At 44.2% G+C, this 16,325-nt stretch overlaps 1 protein-coding gene across 1 annotated transcript; it reads right to left on the reverse strand.

Annotated features, from left to right (window-relative positions):
* Window positions 1-1,142: 1,142 nt before the first annotated feature.
* Window positions 1,143-6,912, reverse strand: gpr61 (G protein-coupled receptor 61). Its single transcript, XM_037479665.2, has 2 exons — window positions 6,790-6,912; window positions 1,143-5,055 (listed from the first exon to the last, which is right to left on the reverse strand). The coding sequence occupies exon 2, from the start codon at window positions 4,786-4,788 to the stop codon at window positions 3,367-3,369; it is 1,422 nt and encodes a 473-aa protein (XP_037335562.2). The 5' UTR covers window positions 4,789-5,055; window positions 6,790-6,912; the 3' UTR covers window positions 1,143-3,366.
* Between the last annotated feature and the right edge of the window lie 9,413 nt (window positions 6,913-16,325).

The raw sequence follows: 16,325 nt of genomic DNA on the forward strand, positions 1-16,325 counted from the left end.
ATAGCTACTCATTGATCAAAATCAATGAATGACATTTCTGAACACTTCATCTCAAGTTAAAAGCATTAAGAGCAACAAAAGTGAATTTTCACAACCCGAAAATTGTTTTAGGGAATGGCTCAGGTTACCAAGGCAACAGTTCATTTCGGAGGAATCAGAATATAAGTAAGTGAGAAATAATTTTGTTTGAGTTCATCTCAGAGCCATTGAGCGGTTATTCACTCATTGATGGCAGATTTTCTACATATGGGAGTCTCAAATCTGTCTCAGATGATCTCACTTCTCTGATTAGCCGTTTAGCTTTTGAGAAAAACGGCCAAGTCTTCCACTGAATGACTGTGTGCGGCACCCTGCGGCTGACATGATGGTGGCATCTGTCCTTGAGCCTTTTTGCTGGGCGTGTTTTAGCCCATCACAAAGGTCAGGCTGTTTGAACTCTTTCTCTGCGCTGCGGGAGGCGCCCTCACCGCTCAACATGAAAGCCATGAGTCACTCTGTCCGATTGGGAGCAGCACACGAACGAGAATGAGCCGAGATGATCAGAAAGTAGGGATGCTGCTGTGGGGATGGTGCAATCTGAGATTTTTCTGGGGATAATCAATGCCAGGCTATTGAGGATATTGAATGAATAAAATATTTAAGGGATCTTTGTGGCATTACTTTCCATGATCCTTATGTAAATCATTTCTCATTCCTTAGTTTTTCTGTTGTTGTTATTATTTTCCGCACTCGATTTCACAACCACGTGAAAATGGATTAACGGATTTATATATCACTGCACTTATTTGAGGGATTTTGCAGCAAGCATTCGAGTTGGGTTATCGAGGGCCTAAAGTAGTGTTCTAAGGTGGTCAATGTTTTGGGGTCTTAGTTATGGAAAATGATTGCGCCATCCCCTGAGAAGCTTCAGCACCCTTATCCTTACTCCCCCTTCATCCATTCATTTATAGTGCTTTATTTCCACTCTGTGACGCTGCACCACCTGCCTGCAACACGCACACCCACACATGCAGCTGAATGGCAGGAGAGAAAGAGTTGCCCTGTTCCATTGATCTTGTTATAGATGCTGTTGTTGAGCTGAAAATGTCTGGTAAGTGCAGTGAATAACACCCACAACACTCAAGATAACGTTCTTGCTGCGTTTTTTAATCATTTCAACTGATGGGTCTCTAATACACAGGAAAATCCTAACAAGAGAAAAAATACCTTAATTAATAAAGAATCCAAAATACCTACTTAGGTAAAAAAAAAAGAAGGGGGAAATGAGATATGAATGAAAACAGAAGAGAAACCAACCTTTTATTGATGACTTACAACAAACACAATTGTAGCTGACGAGGGTCCATGAACATTTCCGCAGCAGAGAATATTATCTGCCGTTCACCTTCAGAACAGCTTACTTCTCCCTCTGCATAATCAACAGATGGTGGCAGAAATAGAGCTTAAAGCATTTAATCAGATTGGTCGGGGCAATTTTGCTGCTACGGTAACGGAAATCCAGCTGATTGAATGGTTGATTCAATCAACATAAGGGGCTTTGTAATGACCCCGGACTGTGCGAAATATCACAGATTTTATTACAACGTGATCATCAATTTCGGCTCGATGAGAAAGATCTTAGATCATCTAAACAGATGAAACCACACTTGTCCCTGCACATCGTGGTTACTTTGTTGCATAAAATGACTAACATAAATACATTAAAAAATGATAAATACTGCAGGTCACTCAGGATTATGTCAGTGATTTCTTCTTGTGCTCAATGTTGTATTTGATCAAAATTTGGCATCACGATATGGACCCATCACTGTGACGCAAAAGAAACAAAATGACATGACGACTCCATTTGAAAAACAGTCAGCAACAAAGTCGTATCACATGAAAATAAGGATCCGTATGTGTCCTCCTTACAAAGGGTCCTTTTTTTTGTTCTGTCTCCCAGCAAAATTTGAGCCTTCCCATGTACGCCTTGTGTTGGTGGTCTTGTGATCATGCCAACACTCCCGTATGAGGAAGTCCAAAATAGATGAACACAGCAAGAAAGAGCAAGTGTAAAAAGAGAGAAAAAAGTTGTAATTTTCTTTGGAACGTTTGTCACTACTCGCGTGACTTGTGCAAACTGTTTGTTTTCCACCTGAGAACAGAGCGAGTATCACCAGAGTCTCCCATTTGTTGCTTAATGAGGCCAAAGCTTGCCATGTGTAAGCATTGTCTCACCTGTGTGTGTAGCCACAACAACCCTAGTTGTTTAGAGCACAAACACAAGCACCCACAGGGCTCCCGTGTTTACCTGTAAACAGCACAGACATCACCGCTTGAGGGGGACGGGTCCCGATGTCCGAATCTGTCCACCTTAAGTGTTAACAAACTTGACAGTTTAACCGTGGCGCTGGCCGATGTTTTTACAAAGGTTAAAGAGCACAAACACCACAGCTGGCATAGATATCAAACCAGTCACACTGTTTTTCTTGGAGTGGAGGGGGGGGTGAAATCACGAGTAGCAATGTGAGATTATTTTGGTGAGGAGGTGATAATCACAAGACTGAGAGCAGATAAACATGATAATGATGCTCATGGAAAATACTTTGAATGTGGCGGCATCTCAGGTTTATTATAAATACCATCAGAATTTTAAGTTTGACACAATGAATATTTCAAGACGGTTTTAAAAATAGGTCTGAATAATAATTGCTTTCGACTGGGAAAATGCCCCATGTTTGCATTGATTCCGTGTTGTTATGAGGGGATGTCAAAGTGCAATAAATAGAGAACATGCTGAATGACAATTGGACTGATGGTTTGGGAGCTTCTTCATACCTCAAAACACAAAAATGAGGGAACATTTGGTCTGGTGTACTACAAACGAAAAGATAGGAAAAAAAGGCTTTTCGTGGAATCGCAGTGGAGCACTACGACTAATTTCAAGTGGAATGAGATATTCTGATGTCTGATGGAACAAATGAAATTAAATGCACACGAAAACTAACTGAGCATTTGTCTTAAAACGATACATTTTGAAAACTGACATCAACAGAGGTTTTGCTTTTTGCTGAGATTCAGCCCTTCTTAAATGTTAATGTGATGCGTGTCACACTTGCGATAAACAACGGTTCACTGTCCTTCTACTGATATCAGACAGAAAACACTGTGGCTCTAAAACATGTAACGTTTCATGACTTTTGGGGACATGAGTGAGGTGATTTTGACAATATGTTCTGCTTCGTGTTTCTGTGAAAAGCCACACAGCTTAAAGCCCCCATGTTTTGCAGCTGGTTAGCTATTTCAACACCTTACAGAAAATATCAATGAAAATGACATACGTTTATTGGATAATAGATGACAAATTAGATGGTACACGAGAGGCAGCTACAGTGGCGGTACAGTTTTGCAGCAGTTCTCTGATACATGCAGCAGCTCATTGTTCAGCTGTTGCCGCTGTATGAACTCTGAAGCTTCCTCAAGGATCTGCCCTGGGATGTGGAAGTCAGCTGGCGCGTTCTGCTGAACAGCTGATTCCCGACCGCCCTCAGCCTCTGGCTCCTCTGCGCTGGCGCGGCTGTGGGGGACGCAGGGCTCCAGATTGCATCCAGTGCCCTGAAGGAACTGTAAAAAGTTCTCCTCAATAGAGGCCTCACGGCTGGGCAGCTGCTCTCCTTCGCTGGGCCCGGCCCGCTTGAAGAGGCAGGCCAGGTGGCGGCCCAGCTGCTCGCGAATCTGCCGGTTCAGGCAGCCATAGAAGAAAGGGTTGGAGGTGAAGCAGAAATAGCCAATCCACGTGACCACGTCCTCCAGCTGGGCCAGCGAGGCGGGAGAGGTCGACACCACAGCCGAGTACAGATGGAAGGAGAAATATGGCAGCCAGCAACAGAGGAACTGTCCTCCAACTGCGACCAGCACCACCGCAGCCTTCCCGCCGCTGAAGGTCCTCTGAGGGGTGGTGCGGGCACCCGTCCCACCCAGGCTCGCCGCCATGGTGGAGTGGCTGCTGATGGACTCGGACCGTCGCCGGGGCGTGTCCATCCAAGTGTGGAGGGGCCCGTGCTGCATGGCCGCAACCCGCGCCACCTTGAACATGTTGCAGTAGACCACCAGGATGATCAGCACGGGGCACAGAAAATAGATGAATGTGAAGAAGACCATGAAAAGCAGCCTCGTAGTCCTGCCACCCGCCCAATGGAGGGAGCAGTGACTCTGACCGCGGATGAGAACCGAAGGCGTCCCCACAGTCTGGTTGGCCTGCAGCAGCCACCCCAGCAGAGGCAGCGCCGACATGACGACGGCTTTAATCCAGATTCCCACCAGCACCATCCCCACCACCCCGACCGTCATCTTCACCTCGTGACGCATGGGGTGGACGATGTAGTAGTAGCGCTCCACGTTGATGGCACAGATGGTGAGGATAGCGGCGCTCACCAGACACACGCTCAAGCAGAGGTAGCTCCGGCACAGCGCCTCGTCCGCCAGGATTCGGTCTGAGAGCATCCCGAGGGGCATCAACACCAGCGCTGCCAGCAGGTCCACCAGACACAGGTGGAACACAAAGGCAAACTTGCGCAGCTGCGGCGTTTTGGTGATAACAATCATCACGGCCAAGTTCCCCACGACCGCCAGCACGTCAATGATGAGCATAGCGCACAGCGCCAAGGTCTGGTTGAGAGTGACCTCGCCGCGGATGCTTGCAACCGGCGAGGTCACGTTAGAGATATTAGGGTGCAGCGAGGCTGAAGATGTGGGGAGGCCCGAGAGAGAAGAGTTCCAAGAGGGGCTCGGCGTGACAGGATGATCCATGAGAGGATGGGATGAGGAGGAGAGAGTCCGCTGAATTTCACAGGCACATCACCCATCCTCCCCTGTCATAGGGGGGGGGGGGGGGGGGGGGGACACTGGGAAGCTCAGGCCGGTGTGTCCGTCATGGCAGCTGGAGCTGTTCAGTCTCTGAATCCTGGGAGACTTTTGCCTGGAGCTCTGCAGACGATCAAAGGAATTCTCACTCAAAGCCTTGCAACTTTTAGTGAGGGTCCTTCTCTCTGGAGTGTGACCTTCACGTGGAAATATCTGAAAGAAAGGAGAAAGTCCTGTTTAAACATATGCACAAGTGAAGGTTTTGTGTTTCTGCAACATACTTCCGATGCGCTTTACTGAATGTAAAACAAACTGATATTACTTTAAACGTGTAGGTCCAAAAACAACATTGAGTTGTCATCCCTAAAATCACTTAAATCTTTCTTTCTTTAGATTTGAAATACATCATAGAAACCTTTAAAAGCATCATACTCATCTAAACTAGGTGCAAGAAATCTAACATTGGTCTCTAGCATTAAACCAAAGGCGTTGTCCTTGGTAACACTATGTCATTTCAATTGCTGTGATCATCTGAATCTAGCGCTTGAAGCCCCACTTGTAGCCTGTGTCATAATTTACTTCCTATCCGACATCTGCATCCTCAGATGTGTGTTTTCAGCGCAGCAGCTGTTGCCTCAGGGAGAAGCTAAAAGCACAGAGTCGACCATATGCTCCCCTTAGCAGAGGAGCAAAATGGATGAGTGAATAAACTGTGGAGCTCAGCATTACACAGCTCCTTGCTGTCTGAAGTGAGTGGAGGAGAAGATCGATGAACACTTTTCTTATTATTACAATCCGGAATGTCAAACTATCCACGATTTTTCTCATTTATGGGAAAATACATCTTTAAACACTGAAAGCTCTTTGGAATAAATCTTGTGTAGCTTTGTGGAAATGGTGGCAAAGCACCTTAGGCAGCGAGTGCTTCTGTAGCCAGCCGAGTAGTTGGGAGGCCCTGCACTGTGTTTACTGTCATAACCTCACCTGGAAACAACCCCACACACTGTAAAAGCTGTGGAACAAGTGCTAAGGCTTTGGTACATTTCCATATGCTGCACACCTGCATGTGCAAGTTTTCCATTTCACCAGTGTGACAGGCTTCATCCCTGCAAGGCGCCGGTTGTTATTCATACCCACGTCCGCGCATTTGAGCAAGATAGTCACCTGAAAGACGTAGGCACCTACAGTCGGCCTATTCTGAACAGGTCAAAAGGTCACAGTCACCTTCAGAGCAATATACGAACCAATAAACCACATCTCAGCTGTGATTCAGCAGCCACCGAGGAGCAGCCCTCTATGGATTCTAAGTTTAATCAGCATTGATTGTTTTACTGCTCTCTGGTGTCCGGGACTCAAAAGCATCAAAAAAAGGAAAATTTAAAATTGATTTTATCAAGTCGAAACCACACAAAGAGAACTATTTAAACATCCTAGGGGAATAAAAGTGAACTAAATTGATCTAATGCAGCACATAATCCTTTTAAACATGATAAAATCAGAGCCTCTGTCAAACTCTGAGGAGCCAAACAAAGTCACACAAAGCAGGAATTTAAGGTTGCTGCAGAAATTCTCCGGCTGCCGACTGCAAACCATATGACCCAATAATATGCACATGACATGGTGTTTACCGCGAGAAGAAAACTAGCCTGTTGTTTGGCTGTTCCTTTTATTTAGGAAGCCCTTTCGCTCCTCAGCAGCAACATGCAAGTGAAAACCAGGAGTTTAAAAAAAACAAATGTGAAATATCTTCTTCCAGAAGGGTTAGCATTCTGATGATAAAACATTGTCAATGCTGTTTCCTCCTTAAGTCAGACTCCTTCCAACATCCTAACTTCCATACACTTATAAACACACACACCCACACGTATACGCACACTCCTATCTTCGCACCCTGCTGACGGAGCAGGCATGCGTGGGGATGAGTGTGGAGATGCGTCGGTGACATACCTCTCAGTCTGGAGACGGCTGCTTCCTCCCGTGCAGGTTCACGGTGTACTGAAGGAGTGTCGACCTGTTTCGCTTTCTCTCCCGCATACACACACACACACACACAGCAAAGACACACTGACATCAAGCAGCCCCCCCCCTCCCCCTCCGCCTCCCCCTCCACACCCCTCCCACAGACACACACACACCACGTCAGAGAAAGAGAGAGAGAGAGAGAGAGTAGATAGAGGCACTCCTGTATCTCCTCCTCACCTGGCCCCTTTCATCTCGTCATCACCTCCCACCCAACCAAGCTGACCCCCCCCCCCCCCCCCACCACCCCCACCCCCTCCTCCTCTCTCCATCCCTTCAAACACACACCCCCTCTCCCCGCTCTACCATCAGCTCTCCTCTTGCCAGGTCTTCGATAGAGGTGGGGGGGGAGCAAAAGCTGGACGGAGAGATGGCACAAAGAATAAATGAGCAGAGTGCTCCTGTCTTCCAGCCTGTGATGCGCAAAGACGTGACATGCACACTTTCACCCACACACACACACACACACACACACACACACACACACACGTGCTGTCTCCAGCAGGCGCCCAGGGCAACTGCGGAGCCGTTGGAGAGCAGACAGGCAGGCGGCGGGTGGGCAGGTTGGCAGCACCCAGCCTTCCTGCTCTCCACTGGGTCTTAGTGCCTCGCTGGCTGCGGGCTCCTGGTGGAGGGGTGGCTCTCTGCTTGTCGACCTCTCAAACTAATCTCCCCCGCAGGTCACATCAGCTCCCGGGCCCGACAGCAGACGGTTGCAAGCGATAAGGGGAGGACATCTTCTTCACACCGTGGACCAGCGTTGCTGTGATTCTCTGTCTCTGTAACGCTGTGCTAGGTCCAGATCTCCTTCCATGCACAATCCGGAGAAAGCCCTCTCACGAGGCTGGATTATTGATTCCCTGAGAGGAAAAGAATCCCGGTGGTTGATGTTAATGAGCTGAGATTAACATTTGGTAAATCTCTACACACACAACATACATATTACACTCTCTGAACTGTTCGATGCCCGGAGGAACGACTTTGTTTTCCACTGGACCGGGAGATGTAAGTCCAATGTGATGATGTAACTGTGCAATCCAGAGGTTGAGCTCAACAATATCTTGACTTGGCTTGGGCATGAAAAATGTATAGAAAAGCATTGAATCGGGTAGACTCATTGAGATCAAGAGAACAAACACCCAGGACAGTCAGACAAGCAGCACACAGGGAATGTAAGAAACGTAAGAAATATAGACGACTAAAAACTAGGCAGCTGAAACAGTTAGACGTTTGAGTGACTTAATAATTTACTTAAATCGTTGCAGCTGTTCGATGAAGCAAAAGTAGCACGATGATATTTTTCATTTGGACATCATTTGCACCTTTTAATTGCAAACACGTTGGCCTGTTGTTGCTGCCACCGGCTGATGTCCTCTGTTGTTTTCTCTGTGAATCATCCTTTTAGTAATCGTGCATGAGATGCTTTAATGACAACGTGCTTTGGTCACAAGAAGTAACCTTTTCATGTGTGGAGGCGGCTGTTGTATCTGTCAACTCTATTGTATTTCACTGTGTAAATCCCCTTTTGTTATCCAACCTAAAAGCCTTATTTTTGAGTTTTCTTTTTAACTGAATTGATGCTCTAAAAATTGTTATTTCCTCCCCCAGGATCTGCATGAATGGACTGTTCACAAAATCAGTATGTCACATCTCTCTTTCATGCTGTGTATTTCCTGAGGGAATCATTCATCGGTGGAAGTGCAGCTGCACAAACGCTGATTTGTTTTGGAGTCATTGATTTTTTTGAGTTGCCAATAAACCAATTGGTAAAATTGAAAACACCTTTTAGTTATTGACCCAAATGCTGTAAATAAAGGTTTTCTGTCATGAAAGTGCTGCTGCTGTTTTGGGTGGATTGTTTGGAGATCACACTCCCGAGGGACTGAGGTGGCTCACATGTAGGAAGAACGATGCATCAGATTAATTTCTTTCTAAAATGTGTTTTTTTAATTTTTTTTTAAACTGTGCCTCTGTGACGGAAGATTACAAAAAGCCCCTAAGAGTGTTTATGTGCAATGTTAAGGGATGTGAAGATACCACTGAGCCGTTTGAAGGAAACAATTGAGAATAGAAGAGTCTTTGTGTTAATGTTCAAGTCTTATGTATCCTCTGTGCGTCTGTGTGTCCTGTGACTGCGTTCGTGCGTCTGAGGTGTTGAATAATGACAGAAATAGCAGATACTTGCTCCTGCCAGGAGGGGAGGGAAATACAATGGTTTCTATGGTAACCCCCCCTACCCTTGAATTTCCCCCTGAAATCCACAAACAGCAGATAAGAAATTAAGAAAAGCGTTTCAACCTCAGAGTATGAATCCACACCCTCATACACACTAGCAACGCTAACGGCCCACGGGAGGACAGTTCTATGTGCGGGCCGCCGCCTTGGAGCGCTTATTGTTCTCAGCTTCGCTTTTCCCTGGTTAACAGAACCAAGGTGTGCTAATTTGTGTTTAATTACAGCTGCTGATTAGAAGTCTTTGTTCGTTGTGATCTCATATCTGAGCAGTAGGGGGAGCTACCACATTAACAAGTAACTGCAACACCTGAAATCCCAGCCGATATTGCTTTTTGTAGGACACATCAACTCTGACTGACGGTCACAGAGCAAGGTTTTTAATAGCATGTGTCATCAAGACAGCCACTAAATGTATGTTTCACACAGAAATGTTTGGTCCCCATTGAGCTCACACACGACAGACAAAAGCCGTGCTTCAGTTGTTAATGTGTGTGTGGAGGGTGCAGACAGACTCACTGTTTGTGCAAGAGAAGATCATGTTTGTGCTGACATTAGACCCCTGTGGATAACTTGATCTATTTAAAGCATTTTGCATTTATTGAACCACGTCACTCGGGGCTTCATTTCCCCCATGACTCACATTCCAGCAAATGAGGATGCTCATTATTTTAAGACCAAGCCCCAATTCAAATGTCCACATAATGTATTTTTGTATGTGTGTGCATAGCGTTTTTTAGACTCCTCCGTTTATAAAACATGGAGGAAGTCGGTATCTGACAAGACTTACATTTTCTTTGCTCAAGTTTCCCATGTTACCCCAGAAAACAACGCCCACCTGGAGGGTCACATCACACCCTGATCACTAGCATCCCATCATGCTCTGCAGCAGATGAGGGAGGTTACACTTACATGACAAACCTCACAGAGTAACACACTGAATCATTTCATTGTTCAGCTAAACTGCTGCTCCCAAACTGCATCCTAACAGAGCGAGCTGCAGGGAAAGAGCAGTGCTCCAAAATAGGTCTCAGGGTTTGTTTAGTCTGTTTAACTCTACAGATATGGAGAGAAAGAGTGTTGATCGACATGCCACACTAACTCCTTTGGAGTCATTAGAGCGTGTTGATCAAATATTTAATCACACCTGATCTCAAACATCTATTCTGCAGCACTGAGGAAACACCAGCAGACTCGACAAATACATATTTTACAGCAAAGATTTGAGTTTACTGAAAATACTGCATGACTGAAATCTACTTTTTTCAGTTTAACAATTAAGATCATACAAATATTTTTGCATAGCTTGCTGGGAGTCCTGGGACAGCAAGAGAAGGGACATTACCACTGAGGGTAACTGATATGTGCCGTTAGACTTCCCACAATAAAGCATTGGAGAGCAACCAGACACAATTAGCTCTCTCTGTTGGCTGCAGGTTGGCACCGTCATCCCCTGCACACGCTGAGTCACTGATGACTGTCGACGCTCCGGGGCCACAGTGTCTGTCTGCGGACGCATAATATCACTGAACCTCAAAAAAAAAAAAAAAAGCCAAGACTATTTTCATAAACTAAACGAAATTGAGGCTAACATGGCGTCTTGCAGGCATTTTGGTTTCTCCTGCCGATTGTTTTCGTTAGTCAGGATGCTTCAGACTCTGGATTCAAGTAAACTTTATCACATTATCACTGGCTGGAAAAATACAACGCACTGCTTGAAGCCCACAGATGCTCGATGACTCTTTTCAGTGTCACTCTTCTTATTGAGAACATCATGACCCTTCCGTATGACTGTTTCTTATTCACTGTGACTAGTTTTGTGTCATTGGACTGAGTCGTTTGTTAGTTACTGCTTAATGCAAAAAAAACGTGTGTTTACCGTAAAAACATATATTTGCTGTAAGGCTTTTTTTCACATTTGAATCGTCTGGCTTTTCATGAATAAGAACAATTAGCTTTAGCAGTTTGCTACTTTACACTGTGGCAAGACCAACCTGGCACAAAGAAGCCCTTTTGTTACTGTTAAAGTGAACACAAGAATGAAAAAATCAGGTTTTTGATCTGCAGGTTTTTTTTCTACTGGACTAGGTCTCAATGTGCACACAATATTACCCCCTTACGATCACAAGTTATATTTTGTTTTAAACAAATGAGATAGAGTGGTTCATTTGTATTGTTAGGTGAACTTTGTTTGTTGGGAAAGGCCCGACTGTTTGCATACTCATGCTATGCTAAGCTTATTGTATTTATCACCTATGAGCCGCTTTTATCATCAACCTCTCAGCAAAAAATGTCTGAAATATTTTTTTAAACCCTTTATAGTCACATTACATTACAATCCTCAGCACCACATTCACTTTCATTCAGATGTTTTATTGATATTTATTGTTAATCCTACCGCAGTATGATTTTCATTTAAACTAATCACTTCATCATCATTAAGCAGAACCAAGCCCGAGCTTCACATGCCCTGCCCCCCCTCTGAAGGGTACCTGTTACACATCACATCTCTCCACTGGTAACATTGGCATATTTGATATATATTCTTTCACTTGCTCACTCACATCAGGAAGCTTGAACTCAGCAGTATTTATTAAACATCCATCATAAATATGTGCACTAAGTGCATTTAGTGTCAGGGAGCATCTGCACTGTAGAGCTCACATGTATTTTCACTAAGCGCACCTTCCTGTTTGTGTTTAAACCATTATGGGAATGGGTATAATCTTTAACTTTTTATTTTTCATAAGAGGATTATGTTTGCTTTCTCTCTTCAGAGATAATATGTAGTTATATAACAAATGAGATAATTCTTTAAAAACAAATAAGTCCCTTTAGTCATCAGATTATATGTAAATGCAACCTTATTTAACGCACATTTGAATGGTCTAATAAATCCATGTTGTTCTGCCAAGTCATTTCACAGTTTTTATGTGAATCCATAATTACAGACTCATAGTTGATGTTAGTATTTTGGACTCCGACCTCGTCTCCCTCATCACAGGACTCAGAAAAACACGAGATTATTAAAACAGAAGCAGTTGTAAGTCTACATCCATGCTCTGTGGGTCTACTTCGGCACATCGGTTCTTTGAACTAAACTCTGATGTCTGATATTAGCGTTAGCTGAAAAGTTTATGTTTATGTTGTTTATCTTTGCCAGTACAGCTGAGCTGTGAATAATTATATGATATGAAAAAAACAGGGATCCCTTTATGAATGGTATACGGCCACATATATTTTCAAAGAAAAAATAGTCACAAATGTAAGTCATAAGTTTTGCTATCTGTATTTCTAACAAAAATGCAACAAAAAAATCAACTATTTCACTTGGTTGAAGGAAAAGAAACAGTCACGGAGGCTCATAGCAATTCTTGACCTATGAACTACTTACCCAGTGTTACCTTGAGTAGTCAGCAGGCAGTGTTCACATATTACAAAGTGTTGTTTCTGTTATTCAACATGGGCCCCATTCACTCCTCTTCATCAAGACCTTTCTACATTTTCTGGATTCTTTATCCAGAGTGGAGGAAAACGAGAAAAAGTTAGATTGGCACACATTCTTTTGATTACATGTTTTTACAAAATTGTGTATAGCAATATATTTTCATGTGAGGCGTTTGAACTTCATCTTAAATGCTGCGGGGTTGATGAGTGAATTAAAACGTTTTTGAGTGTTAATATCACACCGGCTCACTGCACAATCAATTCCCCTCTGGTTTGACTGGTGAGGCAAAAGCATTACTCACGCTAATTGTCTGCTGACAGAAATAGTCACGACATGCATATTTATGAGAACATTACAAATGCCACAGGTCTGCTAAAGTGAAACATTGGCAATCTCATCCCTCCTCTTCTGTCTCAACTGCCATCTTGCTCACGTCTTCTGTGCTCATTAGAGCCGGGGAGCGGAGTAGTGCAGGGGGGCGTTGTGAAACGCAGACAGATGCTCCACAGTTAATAATCCAAGCCAGCTGTCAGCAATCGGAAGGGTGAGAAACTAGAAATCAGCCTTTCGGGATGGTCCGGCATTCACACACAGGCCTCGACAACCTAAAAAAAAACAAATTTAGATTTCTGCCACAGCAGCAAATGCACAACTTTACATTGCTTACTGCTTTTCTCCTACCAGGTGATTGCAAAATACAAACACCCAGAAAAGAAACACCGTACTGAGCATTTTAGGACACAAATACCAAATACCTGTTCACACTATTGATTCAGGTCCAATCATTAAATATAAAAGAAAAGATAAGACAAGCATTGTAGATCAGTCTTTCTTTTCTATGGTTTGGGACAGTATGTTCATGCTTATTGGGTAAAGTGTCAAATAGTAAAATTCTTCTGCCCTTATTGGTCTTTATTGCACGTGATCAGAAGCATCATGTCTATGTCAGATGTAATGACTGAGCTGTGATGTTCAGTCCGGCACCATGTTGGTGCCATGGATCAATCATCTGAGCTTTAATATCTTTCAGACTAATAATTCATCATCATCAAAATAGATTATCAGATACATATTTATTTCCCTGTTTACAGCTGAGTTAGATGTAAGGTTACCAAGAGGACATTTGTGAGGGCAGGTGCCTTCAAATAATCACTATGATTTGTGCGTTTGTGCAAAAAGGGAGAGTTTTATTTGTACTTGTCACTGGGCCCACAGCTCTGTGGTAATGACACCAGAAACAGGATGGACTGGTAATAATGACCCTGCATTAAACCTCCGTTTCCCAGAAAACGCCTTTTCACCACAGAGAGCAGAGGGCTGTGATTAACACAGGAAACAGCAACACAAGTAGCGTCTTTTAAACCGCCTTAAGCTCGCCACAGGGCTGCCCTGACGATTATTACACACTGACGCTGCCATGAAGCAAATCTCCTTTCAGTAGCGTCCGCTCTCTCTCCGTTTCTCCTGGTTGTGGTTTTGGGTTTAGTGTGTTGGACAACCCTTGTCCCCGGACCGGCGTTACTGTGACACAGATATCAGCATAAATAATAGACGCAGAGCACCAAAGTAACTGACTGTTTCACTCCCTCATCACACAGCATCAGCAGTCTTCATGCAACAACTGCAAAGGTCGTGGTTTTAGCCTAACAACTGCTAAATTGGCTTTTTGGGCCGACTTTCCCACTAATCATTCAATGGCACAAACCCCATGCCGGAGGGATTGAGCTACGAATGAGGTTAGATTAGATAGTTTAAAACATAAAATCCTCTTAATGCATTTGTGCCGCTGTGAAGGGCCAGAGTTCAGGAGGAACGAGAGGAAGTATCGGATAACGGTCAACCAGCTAATGGTGGGAATCGAGAAGTTGAGCACCTGGGCTTTTTGACAATGATCACTATATTTAGAATTGGCAAAGAGCATTGACGTTGAGCAATCAAAGAAGAAGCACACTCGAATAGATTGGCAAACACACGAGTGAGCAGACACACACACACACAGCGCGTGCTTCATTATTCACAGCACAGAGCTGAATAAATAAAGGCACACAGTAAACAACCCTGATCTAATGATGCAACACGACACTTGTTTTAGAAAAGCCGAAGGACACAACGTCCAGCTCGTCCTCGCTCTGCCACCCTTCATTTATCTCCCTTTCTGGCCTGCATGCTTTCTAGCTTGCTGAGTTGGAGGACATTTTATCAGCATTTCATGCAAAAGTGTAGTTGATTAATGTTTTTAGGCTCCTTAATCTCTCATGGGTAATATCCCAGTCTGACTTAGACATAAAGCAACTTGACGTTCCTTCCTGTTTTGTATAGAAAACAATTAATTGTAATGTTCTATATCCAGATCGCTGAGGAGAACAATTACCAGACAATTTATTGACTATCAAGTTTGATTTCTGCCACACACATCGTGATGAAAGCATCTTGGTTCTATTCTGATATTGCAGCAGTATTTTCACAATTAATGAGGTATTTTCTCTGGTATGTTACCATTGATAATTACTGTGCTTCTTTTCTTAAACCAATGCTGAAAGGTGTGTGTATCACCCTGGTGCCGGCATAAAAAGATACTCAGGACTGTATGCTTTCGTCTGAGCCTCATTACAGCACTCCACCCCAAAACGAGGACTCAATTCGATGGCCGCCCTCAAGCACGATCGTCGTTTGACTGGAGAACTGTAGAGAAGTCCGTTTTGCCCCGGGCTTCAAGTGGCCACTGAGGAGTGAAAAATGAGTGTGGGGGGGGGATTAATGTCAAGTGTTCAGCAAACTAAGACTGGAGGTCAGCGTTTTGACCTGCCCCTAGTGGACAACGAGAGGGAATTCAGGGGCTTGTATAGTCTCGGCCATTTGTGAAGGGAGGGAAATCCTCTTTGGCAGGGTAACGGGCTCGGGGTTGACTGCTGTTGCGTCGCTCGCCGCACCTCTCTGACCCAAAATGGCTGCAGGGTAAAAAGAGATGAGTCCAAGCCCGGTTGTTAGAGACACCGGAAGGATTCATTTTAAATGAGGAGAAATGTGCAAAGCTGAGTGCTAAATACAGGATGAACTACATGTGGAAAAAAGCAGGTCATACATTACTTATCATGATTGAATTTGTGTGTCTACCAGGGCCACGGCTCTTATTGCAAAGGCACAGGATCAACGTTGTTTTCCCACATAGTGAATTAGTAGAGAATCATTTGTTTCCATTGGGAACAACGAGCATGCATCAACTCCCTTCTTTTTCCCAAGAGGAACAGATTAAACTCGCCTTCCAATAACTCCCATTCAAAATATCAACCGAAGTTATCCTCTTTTTTATCTACATTACATAATAATAACAATACTGATGCTTATTGCAGATTTAGTATTTCCCCATGCTTTAAATAGACCTGTAATGGGTCCTCGGCTTGACGCTTTCACCTGACAGAGGTAATTATGCACAGTTATTAAAGCCAAGCTTGTAACTGCATTAGTGACAGCTTCAGTTAGTGAGCGAAAACAATGTGTGCGCTGCCTCGTGATTAGACCCATTGTTCATGCTCACAGTGTAGGCTGACACCTGCAGCCCTTTCCCCGTGATTTAAAGTAGTGCTTCCCGCTCTCTGATGCGTGCGTGGCTAAAGTACGGCCTGTTGCTAAGCAATGGGACGTGGCAAGATTACAAACAGCTTTGCTTTTATTGAGGCATGGGCCACCTATGTGGGCTTTTTCCCGGAGATATGATCGTGGAGTGACCTTGTTTCATCCCTGCACAAAACCAAAAGTGTTGCTACAATTTTACTGATTTATTTAG

Source organism: Pungitius pungitius, chromosome 1, assembly GCF_949316345.1.
Source record: "Pungitius pungitius chromosome 1, fPunPun2.1, whole genome shotgun sequence".
Taxonomy (NCBI): Eukaryota; Metazoa; Chordata; class Actinopteri; order Perciformes; family Gasterosteidae; genus Pungitius; species Pungitius pungitius.

Excerpts from the sequence above, each read along its gene's own strand:
- gpr61 (XM_037479665.2), bottom strand. The coding sequence starts at position 4,788 with ATGGATCATCCTGTCACGCCGAGCCCCTCTTGGAACTCTTCTCTCTCG.